This window comes from Dendrobates tinctorius, unplaced genomic scaffold (genome assembly GCF_039654945.1).
Source record: "Dendrobates tinctorius isolate UK_male_01 unplaced genomic scaffold, ASM3965494v1 ptg000102l, whole genome shotgun sequence".
Taxonomy (NCBI): domain Eukaryota; kingdom Metazoa; phylum Chordata; class Amphibia; order Anura; family Dendrobatidae; genus Dendrobates; species Dendrobates tinctorius.
In genome coordinates, this window is record NW_027361770.1 from 37560728 (window position 1) to 37585314 (window position 24587).

At 47.9% G+C, this 24587-nt stretch overlaps 1 protein-coding gene across 1 annotated transcript in view; it reads left to right on the forward strand.

Moving 5' to 3' along the window:
• Positions 1 to 24587, forward strand: part of LOC141099782 (dynein axonemal heavy chain 5-like) — a 587253-nt gene that overhangs the window by 33101 nt on the left and 529565 nt on the right. The window contains exon 9 of the mRNA XM_073587845.1: positions 8533 to 8719. Within this exon, the coding sequence (XP_073443946.1) occupies positions 8533 to 8719 (187 nt within the window). The remainder of the gene's footprint in view (positions 1 to 8532; positions 8720 to 24587) is intronic.

Genomic DNA, 24587 nt, shown 5'->3' on the forward strand with positions numbered 1-24587 from the left:
ATCACATTCAATCTAATAATGATATTAAGCAATTAATTATGTCTTTACTAACTTATAACCTGCCTGATTCTGAGAAGTGAATTAGAAAACCAAGAACCTGCTATCGACGTAATCTAATAAACACCAGATTGTCAAGCATACCACACCATGTTTATATAAGGGTGTGTAAGGGCCGAGTCTTTACCACCCTACATCAGTCGAAATCATATGTATAATTTTGTAGAGGTCTCATCATCAAGGCAATTCTCAAACACAAGGTTCTTAAAAATAGCTTGGTTAGTTTGTAGATCTTCCAACATGTCAGAATATCACTTGACAATGTTTCAGAACTTGATCTACCAGAAAACAAATAAGCAGCTTTTTACCACTCCATGATGTGCATTGGGCCTGGGCTTGTGCCACTACTCTTGTACACTGATTGCAGCTTTTTACCACTCCATGATGTGCATTGGGCCTGGGCTTGTGCCACTACTCTTGTACACTGATTGCAGCTTTTTCTCTCTGGGGCACAGTGCGACCCAGGCTCACACTTCTACTACCTCAGTGTTCTTAGTGAACTCAAACTTTGTAACTCCAGTGGCATCTCTACTGGGTTTTTATCCACATGTCATTTGGTCTCAGAACAGTCCTCTCATGGGATTCTGTCTCCTAAGAGTCTAAGCTCAACTAGTTAGTTCTCCGCTTCGAGGCCACCAAGGCTCATCTTCTAGTCTACAACTGGGTTTCCATTGGCTGTAAGCCATAATCATCAACATTAACAGAAATAAACACTGGAAATACATCACTCTGTTTGTAATGACTCTATATAATGAGTTTCACTTTTTGTATTGAAGAACTGAAATAAATTAACTTTTTAATGATATTCTAATTTTGTGAGCAGCACTTCTATGTTTTCTCTTCTGATGATACTATTACAATATCTATCTTATTGGAGTTATTAGAGACGAGTAAACTTTTAGAGATTCGAATTTGCCAGATTCTCAGAATTTTCCCTGAAAATTCAATTTGTGATGAACCAATTCACTGCGAATTGAAAGTACTTCTGTAACGAATGGACGCGGAGGCAAAGATGGTGAAGTTCACATTCATTTTTATTTTTTAAGTGGAACCTTGGGACCACGGTCCGGGGGGCTCAGAAAGGGGTGTGACTAGTGAGCCCCGGGCACCTGTAGTAAAGCCCCTCAGGCAGGGCAAGAATGGAATACCCGGAGGGCACAGGTGCTACCTCCAGTTAGACGCCAAACACGTGGCAGCTGTCCCAGCGGGACCAAAAGGGATAACAAAAGTTACAGCAGAGTCCGTAATGCGCTGGGTCCTGGATCCGGTTAGTTGGTAAGGAGTCAGTTCCAGTGACCTTCACACAGTCCTTGGACTCGGATGGCTGTAGGCGGAACGAGATGGCTTAGGCCCAGATGGTTGCTGATATAACCAGGTAACACAGGATACTGATATGCTGTGGAAACTGAGAGCATTAGATAATGCACAGAGACTGCAGATGCAGCGCAGACAGGTTAGCATGAGAACCGGATGTAGCAATGATAGATACTCGTTGCTCCGGCGCTCTCCCTATGGAGGAGAGGCCAGAAATGGCAGCCAGTGCGCTGCCATTGGTTGATTGCATTTTTTGAATAATTCACGCTGACCCTTTAAGAAGGCAAGAGAGCGGGCGTGCGTGCGTGCCCTAATAGCCTTAGCTACAGATCTCCTCACAGGAGGAGGAGGCAGGAGGGAGGACAGAACGCTGAGCAGCAGCATGAGAGGCTCGAGGTGAGTGCCCAGAACAGAGAGCAGCGGCAGGCCTGGGCGCAGCGCCAGGACGGGAGCCAGGTGTAACAGTGGCAGACCTGGGCGCAGCGCCAGGACGGGGACCGGGTGTAACAACTTCAATGCCTCCGATAACTCTGAAAAAGTGTATGGCACTATTATCTTTTCCTCACACACTAATATTATTCATTGCTGTACTGTCACACAATAACTGGGCAGATGCCAGAAGTTTCAACAACCCCAGTTTATTTTACTCATTTATACAGTGCCATTAATTCCACAGCGCTTTACATACATTATCATCACTATCCCCATACGGGTTCACCATCTAAATTCCCTATCCGCAATAGGTGGCACTAGAGTTCCTGTCACCCTCCTTGCTGAAGAGGATATTTGCATATTTAATTTCCCAGAGGAGCATTGAATGGCCTATAAGTATCCTTATGCCGACTTTGCTCTCTCAAGGAGAAACTTTGCCCATTAGAACCTCGGTCAGAAGCCTCTCACACAAACAAATCAGTACTCCTGATTTGTACTGATGAAATGCAAACGGCTTCAAACACGTTTCTGCAAATTAAGTTTCTGGTTTGCCTTCTTATCCCAAGTCATGTGGCAAAATCCTTTAAAGGGTCGATATTTACTTATAGTATTGCTACATACCATAGGTGGCACTAGCATTTCTCTCTCACCCATGACAGCACCACGGAGAGAGGGTCCGCCCATCAAGGACAGGAATCTACAGATAAAAAGGTGGCACCTCTCCTCCGTCCCCAGTTGGGTTCCTGTCCTTGACGGGTGACCCGTGGAACCAGCGGCAGCAGCTTACCTTTGAGGAGGAGTCCAAGGCCGTCCTGTCCGTAATACTGGCAGCGGGGAGACCCCTGTCGCGGCGGGGTCGGTTCCTGAAGCCGCCATCGCTGTAGCCGAGGGGCTTCACAGGGTGAGCCGGGGGGGAGGACCGAGCCGCTGCTCCGGAAAGGAGGCCGGGGCTGGAGGACGCTGGTACACGCGGGGAAGTGCCGCGGTACAGAGGTGTACCAATATGGTGCTTCCCCGGAAATGGAGCGAACGACTTCCAGGTCCCCGCGGTCGGCGCATGCGCACTGCACGCTCCCCGGGCATACAGCGGGGCAGACTGGGAGAGGAAGTGACATCATGGCTGGGTAATTCAAAAGGAGAACGCTGGAGCTACTCCTTGCTGGAAGTATCCTGTAAGTATGGAAGACAGCGACCAGCACGAGGAGCAGCCAATGCAGCAGCAGCACAGGCTACACCACCATCACTGGCAAAAAGAGAAGGACAGGTGCGAGGGCTGGTCCAGTAGCCACTCCACGCAGGGGTAAGTCGACTGCGAGGAGCAAATCACCTTCCGTGGGTCAACCCGCGAGGGATCTGAATCCACCTCCTGAACCGGTACCTGCAACCGCGCATAATGGGGTAAGTGATCTACGTGAATGTTCCCCATTGTAATAGACTTCTTTCTATTAGGGAAAGAAGAAAAAGAAAACAAAGAACAGGGAATTCCCCACCTGTAGCAGACCACTACCAGCTTCTTGGGATAAAAAGCTCTGCGACTCCTGCATACAGGAAGTTCTTTGTGATAAAACCCCGGATTATGCCTCGGATCTAAGAGCGGTAATCCGTTTGGAGTTTCAGAGTGCCTTTTCATCCCTAAAACACAAGGGCAAACCAAAAAGAAGGGATGTAGTAGTAGGCTCCCAGTCAGAAGTCTCGACGTCAGGGGAAGTTACCTCACAGACTTTGGACACCGACTCATCATCCTCAGATGAAGAAACAGGGGGCCGTCACTCTTTTCCCCTAGATGAGGTAGACATGTTAGTAAGGGCAGTAAGGTCTACCATGGGGTTTGCAGACCGTCGGCCCAATAGATCAGTCCAGGACATAATAATCGAGGGACTAGGTCAAAAGAAACGCAGAGTGTTTCCGCTAAACGAGAATGTACAGGGCCTGAAAAAAAAAGAATGGGAAAGAACGGATAGGAATAACTCCACGGTCCCTTCCCTTAAGAGAAAATATCCATTTGACGAAGAGGCGTCCACGTCTTGGGACAAAGCCACAAAACTAGACGTGGCGGTCACCAAGGCCTCAAAAAAATTTGCACTCCCCTTTGAGGATATGGGTACTCTAAAAGCCGATAATTTCCTCAAGGGCACTTGGGAATCAGCTGGGGGAAATCTTAGGCCAGCGATAGCGGCAACATGTACTTCCAGAGCCCTCATGGTGTGGGTGGATCAACTAGAGAAGCAGTTAAGGGAAGGTACACCCAGGGAGAAGATCCTGGAATCCATTCCAGAAATAAGGGGAGTGGCGGCCTTCTTAGCCGACTCATCAGCTGATTCAGTAAGGTTGTCATCTAATGCAGCAGCCCTGTCAAACGCAGCCTGGAGAACGCTGTGGCTCAAATGTTGGCCAGGGGACTTGCAGACTAAGATGAAGCTATGCTCCATCCCCTGTGAAGGAAAATTCCTATTCGGAGAGACGCTGGATGACATCCTCCAAAAGGCAGGGGATAAAAAGAAGGGATTCCCAAACCTGGGTCCTACAGGCTTTAAAAGGTCCTTTCGGAATAAAGTTTTTTCAAAGGAGACCCCCGAGAGAACAGAAATGGGACGACAGAAGGAGGGACAGGGCATTCTTCTTTGGTAACTCGTCCCGAGACAAAAAACCCTCCAAGTGACTGTTTGCCCAGGGTGGGAGGGAGGCTAAGCTTTTTTTCTCCCAGCCTGGAGGAAAATATCGAACAACCCCTGGTTATTAAATCTGATAGGATCAGGGCTAAGGATAGACTTTCTCTCTCTCTCCCACCTCAAAAATATGTGGTGACTCCACTAAGATCTTCAATAAAAGAACAAAAAGCTCTCAAAAAAGAGGTCCTAAGCATGGAGAGGCAGAGGGTTCTACTCCCCTCTTTTTCTGGTGACCAAACCGGACGGTACCTTCCGGACAATTATAAATCTAAAAAGACTAAACTATTACGTCAAAACTCAGAAATTCAAAATGGAGTCAATCATATCAACCACCAAAATTCTCTTCCCACATTGCTTCATGACAGTATTAGATCTCAGCGATCCGTACTATCACGTCACCATCCACAAAGACGAAATAAGGGAGTTTCAGTACAGGGCCCTGCCATTTGGGATTTCTGTAGCCCCGCGAATTTTCACGAAACTAGTAGCAGAAATGATGGCTCACCTAAGAGAACAAGATATTCTAATAATCCCATATTTGGATGACTTTTTAATAGCGAGCAACTCGGCCCAAAGATGCAAGGAACAGAGGGACAGAGTGATGGACACTTTACAAAACCTCGGCTGGCTTCTAAACCTAAAAAAAATCGAGGTTGAAGCCCAGCAAAGTTCAGGAGTTCCTAGGACTAACACTGGACTCAAACACCCAAGAGTGTTACCTTCCGGACCGCAAAAAAGAGAGAATTGCACAAATGGTACCAAGAGCGATTCAGAACCCTTCCATGACTCTAAGAAAAGCGATGTCACTACTAGGGTCACTCTCCGCCTGCCAGCGGTCCAGTGGGCGCAGCTACATACGAGATCTACAATGGGATGTAATAGCCAAACAGTTAGCATTAGGAGGTCACTTGGAAGGTCACGTTACACTAGACACCAAAACTATTCATTCCCTAGCTTGGTGGAGAAGCAGAGACAACCTATCCAAAGGGATTCCCTGGGTAATAAAAATCACACACATAATTACCACTGATGCCAGTCCCAAGGGATGGGGAGCACATATGAGCAACAGGGTGGCTCAGGGGGAATGGGGAGGTCAGGAACTAGAAGCCTCCTCGAACCAAAAGGAACTACTGGCAGTGGGCTATGCCCTAACACACTTCCTACCGGCACTACGGGGTCATCACATCCGCATATTTTCAGACAATCGGGTGACGGTGGCCTACATAAATCATCAGGGGGATCCAGGTCCCGAACACTAATGAACACATCCTCCGAAATATTCACCCTAGCCGAGAAAAACCTACTATCCCTCTCTACATTACACATACGGGGAACAGAAAACCAGAGAGCAGACTTTGAGCCGCACCCAGTTACACCAGGGGGAATGGGTTCTAAAACAGTCAATTTTTCGGCAGATTGTAAAAATGTGGGGAACCCCGGACATGGATCTGTTTGCCGACCACAAAAACAAAAAAGTGGAAGCATTCTGTTCCCTCAACCCCAGGGGAAATCCCCGGACCCTGGATGCGTTTATACTTCCGTGGACACAGGGCCTAATGTATGCCTTTCTGCCGCCCATTCTCATCCCGGCAGTCATAAGGAAAGTCAGAGAAGACAGGGCAGGAATGATACTAATAGCCCCCTTTAGGCCAAAAAGAACCTGGTTCTCCTGGCTGAGAATACTGTCAATAACCGACCCTTGGGTTCTACCAGATCTCCTGGACCTTCTGTCCCAAGGTCCCGTGTTACACCCTCGGGCAGTGAACCTCCATTTAACAGCATGGAATTTGAAAGGGCACTGCTGAGGGGGTTCTCAGAAAACCTGGTTTCCACGCTACAAAAGAGTAGGAAACCGATCACAACCAGAGCTTATGGGAGAACTTGGAGGAAATTTCTGTCTAGCTCGGGGGAAAGAGTGCAGGATGGAGTCCAGATTTGCAGGAATTCGAGAATTTTGTCAAAGGGGTTAGAACAGGGGCTGGCGACTAATACATTGAATGTACAGATAGCGGCCCTAGGTGCCCTGTATAACCAGGATGTGGCAGGCAACCCCTGGGTAGTACGGTTAATTAGGGCCGCAGCCAGGTCTAGACCAATAATCACCCAGAAATTACCGTCATGGGATCTAAACCTAGTATTGACTGCACTAACAGGGCCCCCATTCGAGCCCATCCAGTCAGCACCCCTAAAAACCCTATCAATAAAGACTGTACTTCTAGTGGCCCTAACATCCGCTCGCAGAGTGAGCGATATTCAGGCTCTCAGTGATACCACCGTTCACTAAAATCCTAGACGATAGTCATATTGAAACCTGACCCAGCATATCTACCTAAGGTAGTGTCACACTTCCATAGGTCCCAAGAAGTAGTCCTTCCTTCTTCTGCCCAAATCCTAGGAATAGGGAAGAGGAGAGATTTCACACCCTAGATGTGAAGAGGTGCCTAGTTCATTACTTAGAGGCCACCAATGTAGGAAGGAAGGGTCTTTCTTTGTGTGTTTCCAGGGACCTCGGAAGGGACTCAAGGCATCCAAGAGTACCCTAGCAAGGTGGATAAGGGATGCCATTGCCCTGGCGTATTCATCCAGTGGGAATACCATCCCGGAGGGTTTAAAAGCTCACTCTACAAGGGCAATGGCGACCTCACGGGCAGAAAGATCAGAGGTATTGATAGAACAGATCTGTAAAGCGGCCACCTGGTCAACACCTTCCACCTTTTTCAGACACTATCGTTTAGATCTAGCCTCTACGTCTGACCTGACCTTCGGGAGAAGGGTCCTTCAGGCGGTGGTCCCTCCCTAAGCTACCAATCTCTGAAATTCTCTCCGTGGTGCTGTCATGGGTGAGAGAGAATAGCTTAGTTACTCACCGATAACGGTGTTTCTCGGAACCCATGACAGCACCCACTTATTCTCCCCCCCCCCCCCCTTCACGTGTGTGGTGAGCACGGTTTAATGTGTGTAGAGTGTTTTCGTTAGACACGGTGCTTCTCCATAATATGCAATAATATAATGTTATGTATATACTTTTGTTAACTAACCGGGAGACCCTCTGATGCTCTGTAACCAACTGGGGGCGGAGGAGAGGTGCCGCCTTTTTATCTGTAGGTTCCTGTCCTTGATGGGCAGACCCCCTCTCTCCGTGGTGCTGTCATGGGGGTCCGAGAAACACCGTTATCGGTGAGTAAGCTATTTTGTCCTCTTCCTCTCTGAATAGACTAATTGCCTGCTACATTCCATCCACTTCAGTCAGTCCCATAGTTAACCCCTTTTACCACTCAGTGAAGATCCGGCACTGATTTGCAAATATATAACACTTTTTATCAATGAGCTGCATGCTCAACTTTCACTTTGCCTACATAGCAGATCAGAACAGCTAACATAAGAAAAAATTTAAAAAAAACCTTACATATGAATGGTAAACTCACTAAATCCTGACTGATGCACTAGCAGGATGCAGCACATCTCCATTGATAAAGGCTTAGGGCAGGACAGGTGCAACCCACTGATGAAGACAGCCAGTAACTGGCTGCCAAGTGGGAAAAATGCTCACAGATAAGGCTTGCATAGGACATCAGTCATACAGTGCGGTGCAACGTGTCTGAACAGCCTATTGATCGCGACCATAGTATTAGCAGGCAGGCTGTTCTGCACTATATACATACATAGCAGATCAGGTTAAATTTTGGATAGATTTGGCTTGGTAAGACTAAAAAAACAGCAGTTTTTCATAAAGATTTACATACAGCATAATTCCAACTCCCAACATTATCAACTCAACATAAAGAAAGGGCTACACATCCCTTCCATGTTCTTATTGGTAGTCTTAACAATGTAAGAAGTAATTGCACCTAAATGGGTCCTCTTCACTTGGAAGTAGAGGGAGTTCTGAGTTCTTGATTGTGTATCCAAAACTGAAATGTCTTTCCTGTGGTTGTCATGTTTCAGAAAGCTTCACAAAGTCAGGTTATATAGATATAAGCCTATAGGTGCTATGCACATAACTTTGTGTTTTGTTCTCCTTTTGAAATGTCTCTCATTTCTTATATATATATTTTTTTAGAACTGGGGGGCTGTGAAGGATGGACTCCAAAACTCGCAGATTCAAGAATTCTTAGACTCTTTGGACAAGTTTGTTGCAACTTTGTCATCAGCAAAAAATAATCTTGATGGAAAAATTGAACTTAAAAAGGTGGACAGCAGCAATCTTCTGGAAAACCTACAAAGTCCATCAGACTTTATAGCTGCAGGTACATTTGTTTTTTTTTTTTTTTTTGCATGTCAAGTATATGATCAGCTATACTAAGAAAAAACAAAATTGGTCACATAACACAATTGCCTGCAGCCACGACTCTTATAAGAACCCATATACTTTATAAGGCTATAGACATGAGGTCTTGTTGGCTTCGTCCATATTCATTGGGATCTGCCAACAATGTAATATCTATAAGACCTCATGTCTTGATCACATTGCTTGTGGACTGAAGGGGTTATAGAAGCAATCCCTATCTCTACCATACTTCTTAAATGCTGCAGTCAGTAGAGACCGCAGTGTCTAAAGGGTTAAAGTGCTTGGATCCGAGTTGCCTCCGATCCTGCTACCTACAGCTGCCAACCATCTGTATATTACACCCACATGCTGCTCTGTATAGAAAAGGCTTGGCTGCTTTCCTCACCTACAGTACATGTACAGCACTTGACAATTTGGTATTCGTGATACCTGTGAGCCTACCCATACCCCAAGTGCCACCCAACCAATCCATCCAACCACTACCAGACCTAGGTGTGAAATAACAAAACAACTCACTCCTTTGGATAAATTGGCCACAGCAGTCGCTTTATTAACAATTAACATAACCATTTAAACATTTTTATACATTCTTCCAAGGACGGGACGGTCCTCGAAGCCCCAAAATTAAAACATCCTCATGTTAAAGCCCAAATCTGGTCCAATGTAGAGTCCTGCCTTCAGCCGCTAAACAGTAGCTCGAAGACATGAAATAAGACTCTCCTGGCCAGTGACCACCAAAAACCCGCAGGTTTACCAACACGTTCCCGTCCACTTAATCCACCTAAGGGGGAGTCCAGGACCTGTAGAGATCCCCCCCCCCGGGCCGCCATTTCCTGTTATCACCAACTTCAAGGACCCCCCCCCCCCCCCACGCCACCAACATAAATGTCCTGATCCCCTCAGACATTTATGTCCCTCCACACCTTCAACCCCTTTTCAATGCCCTCCTGAATGGCTATACACCACAAGTCCAACCCCACCGCATTCAAATGGACCCCATCCTTTCTCCAAAATTCCCCTTCCCCTGACTCCAGGTCCCAATGGCGCACTACAACTGCCCCATTCCTCACCATAAAGCGGGATACTGCCCTGTTCACTTTTATCCTGGCCCTATGTACACCTTGGACCGACCTCGCCCCATACCAGACTTTTCTCGGAATTATATCCGACCACACTACTAAGAGTTTTGGGAACATAGACCACAATCGCAACATGTCAAACTTGATGTCTTTGATCAAGTCTCTGCATGGTCGTTTACCTAGATTGTTCCCGCCCAAATGTATGACTAAAATGTCCGGTGCCCAATCTAAATGAGCAAACCTGTGGAACTTGGGAAATAAACGCTTCCAAATCATGCCCCGCTTCCCAATCCACCGTACAACCGACAAAGTCCTTGATATACCCAACTGCCGCCCGTCCGGACGAACCGCAGCCCTCAGCGCTGCCCAGAAGACAAAGGAGTGCCCCATAATCCACGTGAGAAGCTGCTCAGGTTCTGAAATGAAAACAAACATAACACAAACCACAAAAGTTCAAGTTAATATGCAAGTATACAGTAATATAGAGGAAGACAAATAAAAGAGAGCACTTATAACAAGGATGGGCGCACATATGATCGAAATCTAATCGACTCCCAGCGCCCAATCCGCTTGACCACTTCCTCACCCAAACCCTGTTTGGCTGCCTCCGTGAGCCGCATGCTCACTGTAGTTCTTTGGTGAAATGCCTCCACTTATCAAACACTGTTTGAAAATCGTCAGAAATTGAAAGTGGGATAGAAATGACCCATCCTCATTTACCAGCAACGGACCAGACCAAGTATTTCCGACTTTCAAAAAATTCCTCATGCATTTTACCGTCATAGGGGGAACCCGTCACTTCGAAGAGTACTACCGAACAACCCTTCCCCACCGTATCGGTCTTGGATGACCGCAGGAATATCACCAGCCTATCTTCAAATAACTCGACATCTTGCCTCAAAAGACCTCCTCTTTTATCCCTAGAAGGACTAACCAATTCCCCCAAATGAAAAGCCCCAAAAAATGCTAATGAAAAGGTCAATTCAAAGAGTTATTTCCCATCGGGAATAACACACCTCCTTTAACCTTGCACCTAAAATCATCAAAACCTCGTATGATACCAGACGCCTTCTATCCGATACTTTCCACACTTTTTTCCAACCCTTAAAGGGAAGGTGCCATCCAAAAATTTTTTTTCCAGCAATTGAAAAAATGTAAAGAATTAATGTTTACGTTTTCTTAAATATCGTTTGTTTTTAATTTTGTAAAATATGAAAAGTAATTTTAAAAAGTTTGGCATTTCCACTTGTTAACACTAGGGGGAGCAGCTACTGAAATTTGGCACAAAAACCTAGTGTACAACTAGTTCACATTACTGCCCTGCAGTAATTATGGGCGGAATCTGCTGACATGGGTGTGATGTCACTCCTCTCCTCCCCTTCTGGGTGTTTGCTAAGGGAAAAGAGAGGATGACATTTAGGAACAGTGAGCAGCCATTTTGATGGGGCCTGCAAAGTTATTGACTGTCTTTGCATGCAAAGTCTGGATCAGAACAGGTCATCAATCAGCAGAAATGTTTCCTGGATTTCTGTGGAGTAGACAAGCAGATGGTCCATCCATGTGTATAAAACACAGCGCTCTATGTACAATCCCTGGCACCGAACAGGGCGCCCCCCCATAGACCAGCACACTGCTCTCCTGAAATACTCTGTGCTGCTGTCACCCTGCTCCTTCCACCATATATCAGGCCCCTGTCGCCTCGCTTTCACATATCGCCAGGACAGAATCTGAGGAGCGGAATGGGGTCTTTGGTCACCGAGGATGGCAGGCAGCAAGGATTCCGGGAGCAGGGTGACAGCAGCACAGAGTATTTAAGGAGAGCAGTGTGCTGGTCTATGGGGGGCACAGAGGGAGATGTATGGGGGAGGAGCAGGGTGACAGCACCACAGAAATCCAGGAAACATTTCTGCTGATTGATGGCCTGTTCTGATCCAGACTTTGCATGCAAAGACCCCATTCCCCTCCTCAGATCCTGTCCTGACGATGTGTGAAAGCGAGGCGACAGGCGCAGTCCGGGATGATGCTGGGAAGCAGGCTGGGGGGAAATGTAGCCATACAGTAACGATAAAAATGAGACCCCTCTCTTCAGCTGCCTCACCAGCCCTCCCCTGACTGCACCTATTACCCCTGACCCATGTGCAGGTGCTCAGCCAGAACCACCCTAGAATGGGTCCCCTTTTAACAGGTAATACTGCTATAGTATTCTCGCATAAAACCGCCATATACTTCACACATAACGCCGCCATATAAATCATACACAATACCACCATGTAGATCACACATAAAACCAGCAGGGTGACAGCAGCACAGAGTATTTCAGGAGAGCAGTATCACACGGGATATGATTAGATACACGGCTCAGCAGACAGTATCACACAGGAGAGAATTAGATATGTCTTCCTGGAGCGTAACAATATTGTATCTTACAGTTATTAGGTTCTTTAGAAGGACGTAGATCTGGGGATTTATTCTGACAGAATTTTATAGGCTGAACTGGATGGACTAATGTCTTTTTTCGGCCTTACTATGCTACTAGATACACAGCTCAGCAGACAGTATCACACAGGACAGGATTAGATACACAGCTCAGCACACAGTATCACACAGGATAGGATTAAATACATGGCTGAACAGTCAGTATCACACAGGAGAGGATTAGATACACGGCTCAGCAGACAGTATCACACAGGATAGGATTAGATACACGGCTCAGCAGACAGTATCACACTGGGGAGGATTAGATACACGGCTCAGCAGTCAGTCTCACACAGGAGAGGATTAGATACACAGCTCAGCAGACAGTATCACACAGGATAGGAATAGATACACGGATCAGCAAACTGTATCACAGAGGATAGGATTAGATACATGGCTCCGCAGTCAGTATCACACAGGAAAGGATTAGATGCTCAGCTGACAGTATCACACAGGATTGGATTAGATACATGGCTCAGCAGTCAGCATCACACAGGATTGGATTAGATACACGGCTCAGCAGCCAGTATCACACAGGATAGGATTAGATACACGGCTCAGCATACAGTATCACACAGGATAGGATTAGATACACGGCTCAGCAGACAGTATCACACAGGATAGGATTAGATACATGGCTCAGCACACAGTATCACACAGGATACGATTAGATACACGGCTCAGCACACAGTATCACACAGGATACGATTAGATACACGGCTCAGCAGTCAGTATCACACAGGATAGGATTAGATACACGGCTCAGCAGTCAGTATCACACAGGATAGGATTAGATACACGGCTCAACAGTCAGTATCACACAGGAGGATTAGATACACGGCTCCACAGTCAGTATCACACAGGAGGATTAGATACACGGCTCCACAGTCAGTATCACACAGGATAGGATTAGATACACGGCTCAGCAGCCAGTATCACACAGGATAGGATTAGATGCAGGGCTCAGCAGTCAGCATCACACAGGATTGGATTAGATACATGGCTCAGCAGCCAGTATCACATAGGATTAGATACACGGCTGAGCAGACAGTATCACACAGGAGAGGATTAGATACACGGCTCAGCACACAGTATCACACAGGATAGGATTAGATACACGGCTCAGCAGACAGTATCACACAGGAGAGGATTAGATACACGGCTCCGCAGTCAGTATCACACAGGATAGGAATAGATACACGGATCAGCAAACTGTATCACAGAGGATAGGATTAGATACATGGCTCAGCAGACAGTATCACACAGGAGAGGATTAGATGCAGGGCTCAGCAGTCAGCATCACACAGGATTGGATTAGATACACTGCTCCGCAGTCAGTATCACACAGGATAGGATTAGATACACGGCTCAGCAGCCAGTATCACACAAGATTGGATTAGATACACGACTCAGCAGTCAGTATCGGATAGGATTAGATACAAGGCTCAGCAGGCAGTATCACACAGGATAGGATTAGATACACGGCTCAACAGTCAGTATCACACAGGAGGATTAGATACACGGCTCCACAGTCAGTATCGCACAGGAGGATTAGATACACGGCTCCACAGTCAGTATCACACAGGATAGGATTAGATACACGGCTCAGCAGCCAGTATCACACAGGATAGGATTAGATGCAGGGCTCAGCAGTCAGCATCACACAGGATTGGATTAGATACATGGCTCAGCAGCCAGTATCACATAGGATTAGATACACGGCTGAGCAGACAGTATCACACAGGAGAGGATTAGATACACGGCTCAGCACACAGTATCACACAGGATAGGATTAGATACACGGCTCAGCAGACAGTATCACACAGGAGAGGATTAGATACACGGCTCCGCAGTCAGTATCACACAGGATAGGAATAGATACACGGATCAGCAAACTGTATCACAGAGGATAGGATTAGATACATGGCTCAGCAGACAGTATCACACAGGAGAGGATTAGATGCAGGGCTCAGCAGTCAGCATCACACAGGATTGGATTAGATACACTGCTCCGCAGTCAGTATCACACAGGATAGGATTAGATACACGGCTCAGCAGCCAGTATCACACAAGATTGGATTAGATACACGACTCAGCAGTCAGTATCGGATAGGATTAGATACAAGGCTCAGCAGGCAGTATCACACAGGATAGGATTAGATACACGGCTCAGCAGGCAGTATCACACCGGATAGGATTAGATATCCACCAGATGGCCAAGTGTTTTGAAACAGCAGGGAGCAGCTCCTCCTATGTTTTGCAGGGGCTGCAGCTGGTCAGGTGTTTTGGAAAGAGCAGCTCGGTCTCCAGAAGCTTGTCCTGTATCCTCTCCTGCAGCTGGTATGTGCAGAGTGAACATCCAAGCCCTGTTATGGTGGAACATTACAGCATCAGTGGTAACAGGGCTTTCAATAGAGTGTAAATGTTGCTAAAAGGAAAGCACTGGGCTCTAATAAAATGGCACCTGGCCACACCTACAGCTGTGAATTGAGCTGCCCACAGTGGCGTGCCCAGTTCACAGCTGATGCTGCTGCAATGATGCAGATAGCCGACTATTCTCTCTTATGCTCAGGGACTGCAGTAAATGAGCATGGAAAGTGTCGTTCAGCAGCCAGAAAGGTAAGATGGCAGCCCCCAGTGTCTGCATTTATACAGTAAAAAAAAAAAACCATACACACCACTGAGTCAAGCTTAGGGGACAATATTTTTTTATACTATTTTCTTTTTTACATTAAATTATGAAAAAACTTGGCACCTTCCCTTTACCTGTTTGTAGAACCAAAAATGATTTTGTCACATCCTGCACCCCCCTGAATTTCAAACCAACAGACAAACCCGACAAAAATGTAGTGAGTTTCGGAACTGTCCATCCTACCTCCCAATGATGACCCAAAAACAATAGCAACCTGCTCTCATCGCCCAACTTTGTACTCCAATCCTCCCACATTTCCCAAGCCCTGGTATAATGCGCCCACGTTCCCGATGCCAAAGATCTGGTTAGCAACTTCCTCACTACCCGAACGGTAGGCTCCACAAAGCTTCTGGAGAGATCATCCGCACAGACTCGACTTGAGAGGAAAATTCCAGTGCCCGCTCCTGTTGTAAACAAAAAAGAGATTCCATGTTTGGGGCAACCGCTGCCTGACCCACCGACGCCGTAATCCTGACATTCAGGCTCAAACCCAACCAAACCAGATGCTGCAACACTCTCAATACTGCTTGATCTGGTGACGACAGAGAATTAATGGCCTTTACTGACCCAGCTGATTCACATCCGAAACAGATCTTCCTATCACGAACGCTCTCTGACCACAACGAAAGTGCGACAACAACCCGAAAAATGTCACACAACACCTGATTGGTTACCCAGCCCTTATCTTTCCAAACCTGTGGCCATTGCTCAACCAGTCACGCGTCCCGAAAGAATAGCTCGAAACCTTGCTCACCAACAGAGTCCACCAAAAAGGCCCAAAGCCTCTGCAGACATGACCGGAGCGATCCAAAGTGACCTTCCGTTGTATGACTCCAAGAAAAGAGCCCAAACCCGTAGATCACCAAACCCCCACCATCGCCAATGACAGCCGACGGCAAAAAGCTCTTCCCATCGGCATGATCCGACAAGCGAAATTCAACTTGCCCAACAGTGATTGCACTTCCTTCAACATCAATTTCTTTGCTTCGCCTGCCTGTCTCACCTCCAATCTCAAATCCAACACTTTGTCCATAGGCAATCTGCATTCCATGGCAATTGAATCAATCTCAATGCCTAAAAATCTCAAACAAGTAACCGGGCCGACCGTCTTTTCAACCGCCAACGGAACCTCAAAACTGTGCACTATCCCTTCCATCGTATGCAGCAACACCGAACAATCAGAAGACTGCGCCGCCCCAATAAACAAAAAAATCATCCAAGTAGTGTATACATGATCGCAAACCTGACGCCTCCTTCACGGTCCATTCCAAAAACGTGCTGAATGTTTCAAAATAGGCGCAAGACAACGAACACCCCTTAGGCAAACAACGGTCCACGAAAAAACACCTGTTCCAAAAACAACCTAACAAATGCATACTCTCGGGGTGAAGGACAACAAACGAAAAGCTGCCTCAATATCGGTCTTTGCCAACAATGCCCCTCGACTGCACTCCCGAACCAACACCAACGCAGAATCAAACGATGTGTACAAAACGGAACACAACTGGGGGTCGATGCCATCATTGACCGACGAACCTTTTGGAAAGGAAAGGTGATGCATTAGTCTAAATTTGTTAGGTTCTTTTTTGGGCACGACCCCCAATGGTGAAACTTGCAAATTGATGACAGGAGGGGAATCAAAAGGGCCAGCCATCCACCCCAATGACATCTCCTTACTCAATTTTTCCGAAACAACGTCAGGAAATTCGATAGCGGATTTCAAATTTTTAGGTGATATCTTCACAGGAACGTTTACAAACGGGATTTTAAACCCCTCCCTGAAACCCTCCCTCAATAATGTCGCGTCTTGATCAGGGTATTTACTTAGAAATCGATCCATCTTTTCCAGTTGGACCGGAGTCGGTCCTTTTTCCAGCACCATCTGACCCACTTTGTCCACTGCCCTTAAGGCATCTTGAGACCCCATGGTTACCTCCACACGAGGAACATTCGTGTTTAAACTTGCATTTTGTCCCAAATCTACAGGCTCCATGATTAAACAAGAAACCCAGCCCTTTCTGCAATGCCACCGAGTGTCCTGACTGTCCCAAACCCCCGGTGCTTCTGTGAAAGGACTGGACACCCTGGCCTGGTCTACTCGGGGCAGTCACCCTCATCCATAAGGCAATGTCCTTATGGTCCCACCTAATGCTAGGCCACGCTGCCTTCCTTGACGGAATTGCTCGTCATATCTGAGCCAACCCTGACCCCCGTACACCCTATACGCCTCCCCTATCGTATCCATATAGCAAAAAAGCGCCGAACAATTCTCAGGCGATTTCTCCCCAATGACACAGGCTAGAATCGCGAAAGCCTGCAACCAGTTATTAAATGTACGTGGAATCAGCCAATATCTCCTCCTTTCCTCGTCCTCTCTTCTTGACTCCTCCCTTCTTACCCTATCCAGATTGAAACGCTCCAGGGGGCGCAAAGAGAATGTCTACATACTCTCCTTTCCAAATCCTTTCCTTCACTTCCGTTTTCAAATGCATACCTAAAGGCCCCTCAAAACACACACAAACCTCTCCTCTGGCCGCATCCTCTAGCCAAGGTACATCATCTTTCCCCTCATTAGCCTGCGATACCCGTTCAGGCACAGCCCCGTCGACCGCTGACGACACGCTAACAGTCGCCGAACCCCCCCGCCGTCAAATCCACAGCTAAACTGGATGATCCCACCACTCCGGCACCACCCAAAAGTCCACACGAGTTACTTAGCCACGCCGACACAGGTGGTGACACAGCCCCACTAGATTCCCATAACTTCCATAACTCACTCAGACCCCGAAAAAAATGCACCCATACCGACACCAGCGCCTCTCACTCACCCCCACATTCGTACTTGCAACTGACGGTAGCACCGGTTGTACAAAGGGTAATGGTTCTGCCTCACCTGACTGCCTGGGTGCTGTGTTCCCAGCAGCCGCTGATCCAGAATCCAGATGCCAACGCTCCTTTCCCGGGTCCACGGTGTTCTGAAGACTGTCGTTCCCCAAAGATCCATACAGCCGGACCCCTTGATCCGCTGCGATGCTTGTTGATGGCATGCTCCCTTGATGTAATGGCTGCAGAGATGGGGCCAGCCGAATGCTGCCCGTGACCATAACTGCTGCTATCTCTCCCATACTAGCCTCCCCTGGGGCCCCATAACCCGAGATGGACCCCCTTCTGCTGGTACCCCCATCCCCAACCACCTCTGCCTGACCCTGTGCAACATACATAAGGGTTCCTATAGCAGCTGGTGAGCAGGCTGCGCTACTAAGCGTTTGCTCACCAGCCACTCCATGCCCTGCAGCCTGCAGCGATCCAGCTCCCTTGGTCCCCACGTGTTGCTGAGCGGCGGACCGGCACTGGGCTGACATCGCAGCTCCCTGGCTTGGATTTGAATTTGCGGGTGGGCGGGGACACAGCGCTAGGTCCTCTGACCAGGCGCCCGTCTAGCAGGCCCTCGCGATGCCTGCTTTACATCCTGGCACTGCAGAGCGGGGCCCGTTCCTGGCTGGGCACCCTCCGCTCCACTACCCGAGTCCGCTCCTACCCCTGCCGTGTCTGAAGAGGGGGCCGACACCTCCCCCCGTTGCAGGTCCCGCCGTGTGCGCGGATTCCTCCCGGCTCCTGGACCACGAGCCCTCGGCCTGTTACACACATTCCCCACCGGAGGGTCCCTGGAGGGACTCCTTACTCTGCCTCGGACCCGTGGGGTCGTTTCCGGACTCGGGCGCTCTGGAGGTCTGGACCTCCGAGGCCGGCGTCCATCCCCATAATCTTGAAGGAGGCCATGGATGGAAGCCTGCAGCCAGTCGGCACCCCTGGACCCCGCAGCCACCCTCAGCTATTGTAACACTGCCTCAATATCCATGAAGAGGGGTAAGTAACAGCAGCTTGCTATTCGTATGTTAGGGGCACCAAAAATGGTTGCCCCTACAAAGATAGTCCCCTCCTTAAATCCTCCCCATTAAGCTCCACCTATCACCCCTCCTAAGCCATTCAGCCCACCCTAAACCTCCATGAACCCATTAACCCTAACTCTGCCAAAACTAACCCCTGTCTGGCTCATTAACTGTCCCCTCAACCCTGTCATGTAGGCCTCCCCTTTAACGGCCTAAGGCCTAGTCCGGCCTAACTGGACTGGATGTGGTTAACACTAAAGAGATTGTCCACTTTGGAAGAGAAGAAGTGCCTCCTGATAATGTTAATCACAAGTTGTCTCACTACAGGGAACCTTAGCAATCAGCTGTAAGCAGTAAGGGGGGAATTTATCTAAGCTAAGGCCAGGTTCACATTAGCGTTTGGGGGCTCTGCGGAAGGCAGTGTACTTCCTCCGTTAAGCCCCACCTACTTCCGCATACTTCTGCATGCGTCCTGCGTATCTATCTTTAACATTGTATGAAAACGGCACAGCAGCACCCTGTGAATGCCAAGATATATGATGTCAATGGAAATAACTTCCAAAAGCTCTGTCCCTCAGCAAGATGTACTTACTAAAAAGCGAAGGTTCTTAGCGCATGATTTGGCCAATTCATGTGTGCCCGTCAACCACGGCAAGGTGACACTTCTCTGACCGGTCCTGTTTTAACCCTTCCATATCCTACTATACATGCCACTTTCTGGTTAAAAAACCTACAATAATGGACAAACATGTTTCTACTGGGCTGCAAGTCTACAATTTGAATGGGCAAGTGGAACTGGTTGAGAAACACCTGCAGGTTAATGGGAGGAGTGCAAATGTTAGAGCAGAGGGCGTCACACCCCCCAAAATAGCTATACAAAAAAACCAGACCAGCACCTCCTAAGTGTGAATAGGTAAAAGCTGCAGTGACTGCAAAACATGTATGAAAAAGGCACAGCAGCACCCTGTGAATGCCAAGACATATGATGTCAATGGAAATAACAACTTCCAAATGCTCTGTCCCTCAGCAAGATGTACTTTCAAAAAAGCAAAGGTTCTTCACGTATGATTTGGCCAATTCATGTGTGCCTGTCAACCGCAGCAAGATGACAGTTCTGACGGGTCCTGTCTTAACCCTTCCATATCCTACTGTACATGCCACATTCTGGTTCTGTATAGTGTGGTGCAGTGACAACTGTGACAGCTAGGGGGCGCTGTATGGGTCATGCACACACGCATATCCATTGTGGTAATGGGGATAGGATGAACGTCAGGATGCTAAATGACCGTTATGTATCCCGGGGGGGTGGCCCTGGGATGGAAGTTTGAACGAGTGTTGATCAGCAGAGGTACTGCTGAGGTTTTTGTTACAATGTATCAGGGAGAGCTTTCAGGTGGCTGGTGAGACGGGTGGAACCAGTCACCTACAAACCCACTCAGGGGCGTGTGTATGAAGTAAAGCCTATATGTGTGGTTACTAGTCTGAAGGACCTGCAATGAGGTCATAGCCATGTGATGCTGTGGGTGTGGCTACGGACCATATAAGGTGACCAGCATAGGTCACATGAGTGAGTGCCTGGATCTGATTGGTCCATGTGGAAAGGTCCCGGAAGGCTGTCGTGCTGGAAGGTGGGCTACCTTCCTGAAGCACACATGTGGATGCTGCTGACCGTGTGTGGCCTGTATGTAATAGCCTGTGAGTACTGGACAGTCCCCAGGAGGGAAGGGACATCAGGACTGAGAAACAGCTAAGAGGTAACCCGGCCAGGGGGAATTAACTGAGACTGTAAAGCCTGGTTGCTGGACAAAGCACAGCCTGTGTGACTACAGGGCTAAGGAAGCAGTGCTCCACTATGAACCTTCATTTGGTCTGATGTAAGACTGTTGCTGCTATATGGTTTATGCTGCACAATAAACCAGATGGACTGATTTATGTGAACAACCCGTGCCTGACGTGATTAATCCGCTGCCGAGTGAGTGTCTCCCAACATGAACAATAGGCGCTACCCTACAATAGCTATCTTTAACATTGGGTACGCAGGACATGTGGATGTATGCAGATGCGTCGCTTTGACGCGTCCGTTGACCACACGGGAACGCTAAATGTAATAATACCACCTTACTGATTGTTAAAGGAGTTGAGGTTAAAGTCTACAGTGGGTTCAGAAAGTATTCAGACACCTTTAAATTTTTCACTAGTTGTTTCATTGCAGCCATTTGGTAAATTAAAAAAAGTTCATTTTTCTCATTAATGCACACTCTGCACCCCATCTTGACTGAAAAAAACAGAAATGTGGAAATTTTTGCCAATTTATTAAAAAAGAAACTGAAATATCACATGGTCGTAAGTATTCAGACCCTTTGCTCTGTATTGAGTAGAAACACCCTTTTGAGCTAGTACAGCCATGAGTCGTCTTGGGAATGATGCAACAAGTTTTTCACACCTGGGTTGGGGGATCATCTGCCATTCTTCCTTGCAGATCCTCTCCAGTTCCGTCAGGTTGGATGGTGAATGTTGGTGGACAGCCATTTTCAAGTCTCTCCAGAGATGCTCAATTGGGTTTAGGTCAGGGCTCTGGCTGGGACAGTCAAAAATGGTCACAGAGTTGTTCGGAAGCCACTCCTTTTTTATTTTAGCTGTGTGCTTAGGGTCATTGTCTTGTTGGAAGGGGAACCTTCGGCTAAGTCTGAGGTTCAGAGCACTCTGGAAGAGGTTTTCATCCAGGATCTCTCTGTACTTGGCCGCATTCATGTTTCCTTCAATTGCAACCTTTCATCCTGTCCAAACAGCTGAAAAACACCCCAATAGAATGATGCTGGCACCACCACGTGTGACTGTTGGGATTGTACTTGGCAGGTGATGAGCAGTGCCTGGTTTTCTCCACACATACTGCTTAGAATTATTACCAAAAAGTTCTATTTTTGTCTCATCAGAGCAGAGAATCTTATTTCTCATAGTCTGTGAGCCCTTCACGTGTTTCTTACCAAACTCTATGCAGGCTTTCATATGTCTTGCACTGAGGAGAGGCTTCCGTCGGGCAAAACTGCCATTAAAGCCCGACTGGTTGAGGGCTGCAGTGATAGTTGACTTTGTATAACTTTCTTCCATCTCCCTACTGCATCTGTGGAGCTCAGCCACAGTGCTATTAGCACCTAGCCCTCTCCCCACCCCGTCCTCCATACAACAAGAAAGTGGTGGGTGGGGCGGGAGCGCCACAAGGATGGGCCCACCCCATGGGACCCCTATACATCAGTGCAAGGGGGAGGAGGGGGACCCCTATATATCATAGTGCAAGGGGCAGAAGGAGAACCCTTATGTACCACCAGAGTACGGAGGGGGTAGCAGGCCCCCTACATACCATAGCGCAGGAGAGGGGTAGGAGGACCCCTATACACCACAATATGGGGTAAGGAAGGGGAGCCCTATATATACCTATATACCACAGTACAGGGGGAGGGAGAGGACCCTTATATACCACAGTACGGTGGGGGACCCCTATATAGCACAGTACGGGGGGGAGGGAGAGGACCCCTATATAACACAGTACGGGGGGAGGGAGAGGACCTCTATATACCACAGTACGGGAGGAGGAAGAGGATCCCTATATACCACAATACGGGAGGGAGAGGACCTCTATATACCAAAGTACAGAGGGAGGAGGACCCCTATATAACAGTAGAGAAGGCACAGGACCAGGCAGTCTCCAGGGCAGGCCGCTCACCTGGGCTTCCCGTGGCGCTCGGTGCTGGGAAGGGTTCGGGGCGCAGCACGAGCGGAGGCTGCAGGAGGCCGCGTTGCTCCCAGATCAGCATCTGTATCCTGGGTCCCGGCAGTAGTGTTACTAGGCCCAGGAGGGGGGAGGAGTCCGACCAGCAAAGGCAGTGGCCATGTCCTCCCAGCCCCGCCCACTCCCCACGAGAGGAGCCATGCCACTGCCTCTCCCCACCCTGTGCTCCATACAACAAGGAAGTGATGGGCGGGAGCGCTGCAAGGATGGGCCCGCCCCAAGGATGCAGGGGAAAATGAATATGGGGCTGCAGCGTGCTGTAGGAGACAAGTGTGAGTGGGCCCCCCAACACGCCAGGGCCCTGGCACTTGCCCATGTGTGCCAGGTGCTGATGCCGGCCCTGAGTCCACAGCACAGCCCCCTATATAGTATGATGGTGCACCTCACAGCCTATTATATAGTATGATGGTCCCTCCAACAGCCCCATATAGAATGATGGTATACCTCACAGCTCATTATATATTATGATGGAACACCTCACAGCCCCTATATAGTATGAGGGTACCCCCAATAATCCCCCATATATTATGTTTCATCTCATAGCCCCCTATATAGTATGATGGTCCACCTCACAGTCCCCCATATAGTCTAGTGGTCCACCCCACTACCTCTTAAATACTATGATAGTCCAACTCACCGTACACTATATAGTGTGATGGTCCTCCACAACCCCCTAAAAATAAAAAATCCTTATACTCATCTAATCCAGACACCTCATCCTCCGCAGCATCAGATTCCTCTTCAATCCATTTTTGCAGTGGATGCTGGCGGCGCGATGCAGTGATGTCATTGCACCACCGACTTTACCTGTTGGCGGTGGCCTCCAGCAGGACACGCGCGGCCTGCTGGCGCAAGTGACGGAGCCAGCAACTTTATTCTCTGTCACAACTGTTAACAGCATTGGCGTCTTGAGGATGCAGATTCTGATAGCAATGTAGCAGACCAGGCAGCCCACGACCAGGCAGGCCCTTCTGGCATTTTGCCAGAATTGCCAGATGGCGAGTCCGGCCCTAGTATTGACACTATCTTGCAGAGCCACGCATCGGTCATTTCTAATTACCTACGGCTAGCCTGAGGGACCGCATATGAGTGTTGTGGTTGTTCAGCCTGATATCCTCTGAGCAGAGATCACATCAGTGCTTGAGATGATCAGCCCAAAGATCTGGGAAGCTTGTCAGATCAAGATAAAGTACAGCTGGTCAGATCTTGCTGCTGTTAGTCCGCATGTGTATGTGTATAAATGTCCCTATCTGGATCACTTATCATATCTTGGACTGTAACTTTTATCCATTATCCAGCTGGGACACGTGTCCCTGACGTGTGTTTCACTGGGATACTGCCTTTTTCTAAAGGCACTTAGACCGCTACACTCTTATGTGGTCCTTCATGCTAGCCGCATGTAATTAGATATGGCCGGCGTGTCATTCTGCAAGATAGTGTCAATAGTGATTATGCCATATAACAGCGGATGCACATTCTTTCACAGTATAATTGTATCAGCCATATGTAGATCGCACATGACTGGTCACATAGAGCAGGTGCGGCTTGTCTCTCAGATCACCTGTAGAGCGCTAGGAGTTGCATGGTATCAGCATCTGTTACATCTGAGATGCATTATCCTATAACTGCAGCGTAATTCATACTAGTGATACGCGGATCTGATATTAATGGCCCAAGATATTACTCAGTCAATAATTTAATAGTAATTTACCTGTCTGGCAATGAATAACACTGAACAACTGATAATCAGTGATTATTATATACTTGGAATTAATAAAAGCACAAGTCACTTTACATGATAAATTCTATGCAACTAATCTTGTGGCTTAATATATAGAATTTGATATTATTTTACCTGGCCTTTAATTTATTAGGGACAATGGCCAAGGACTTAATGAATAAAG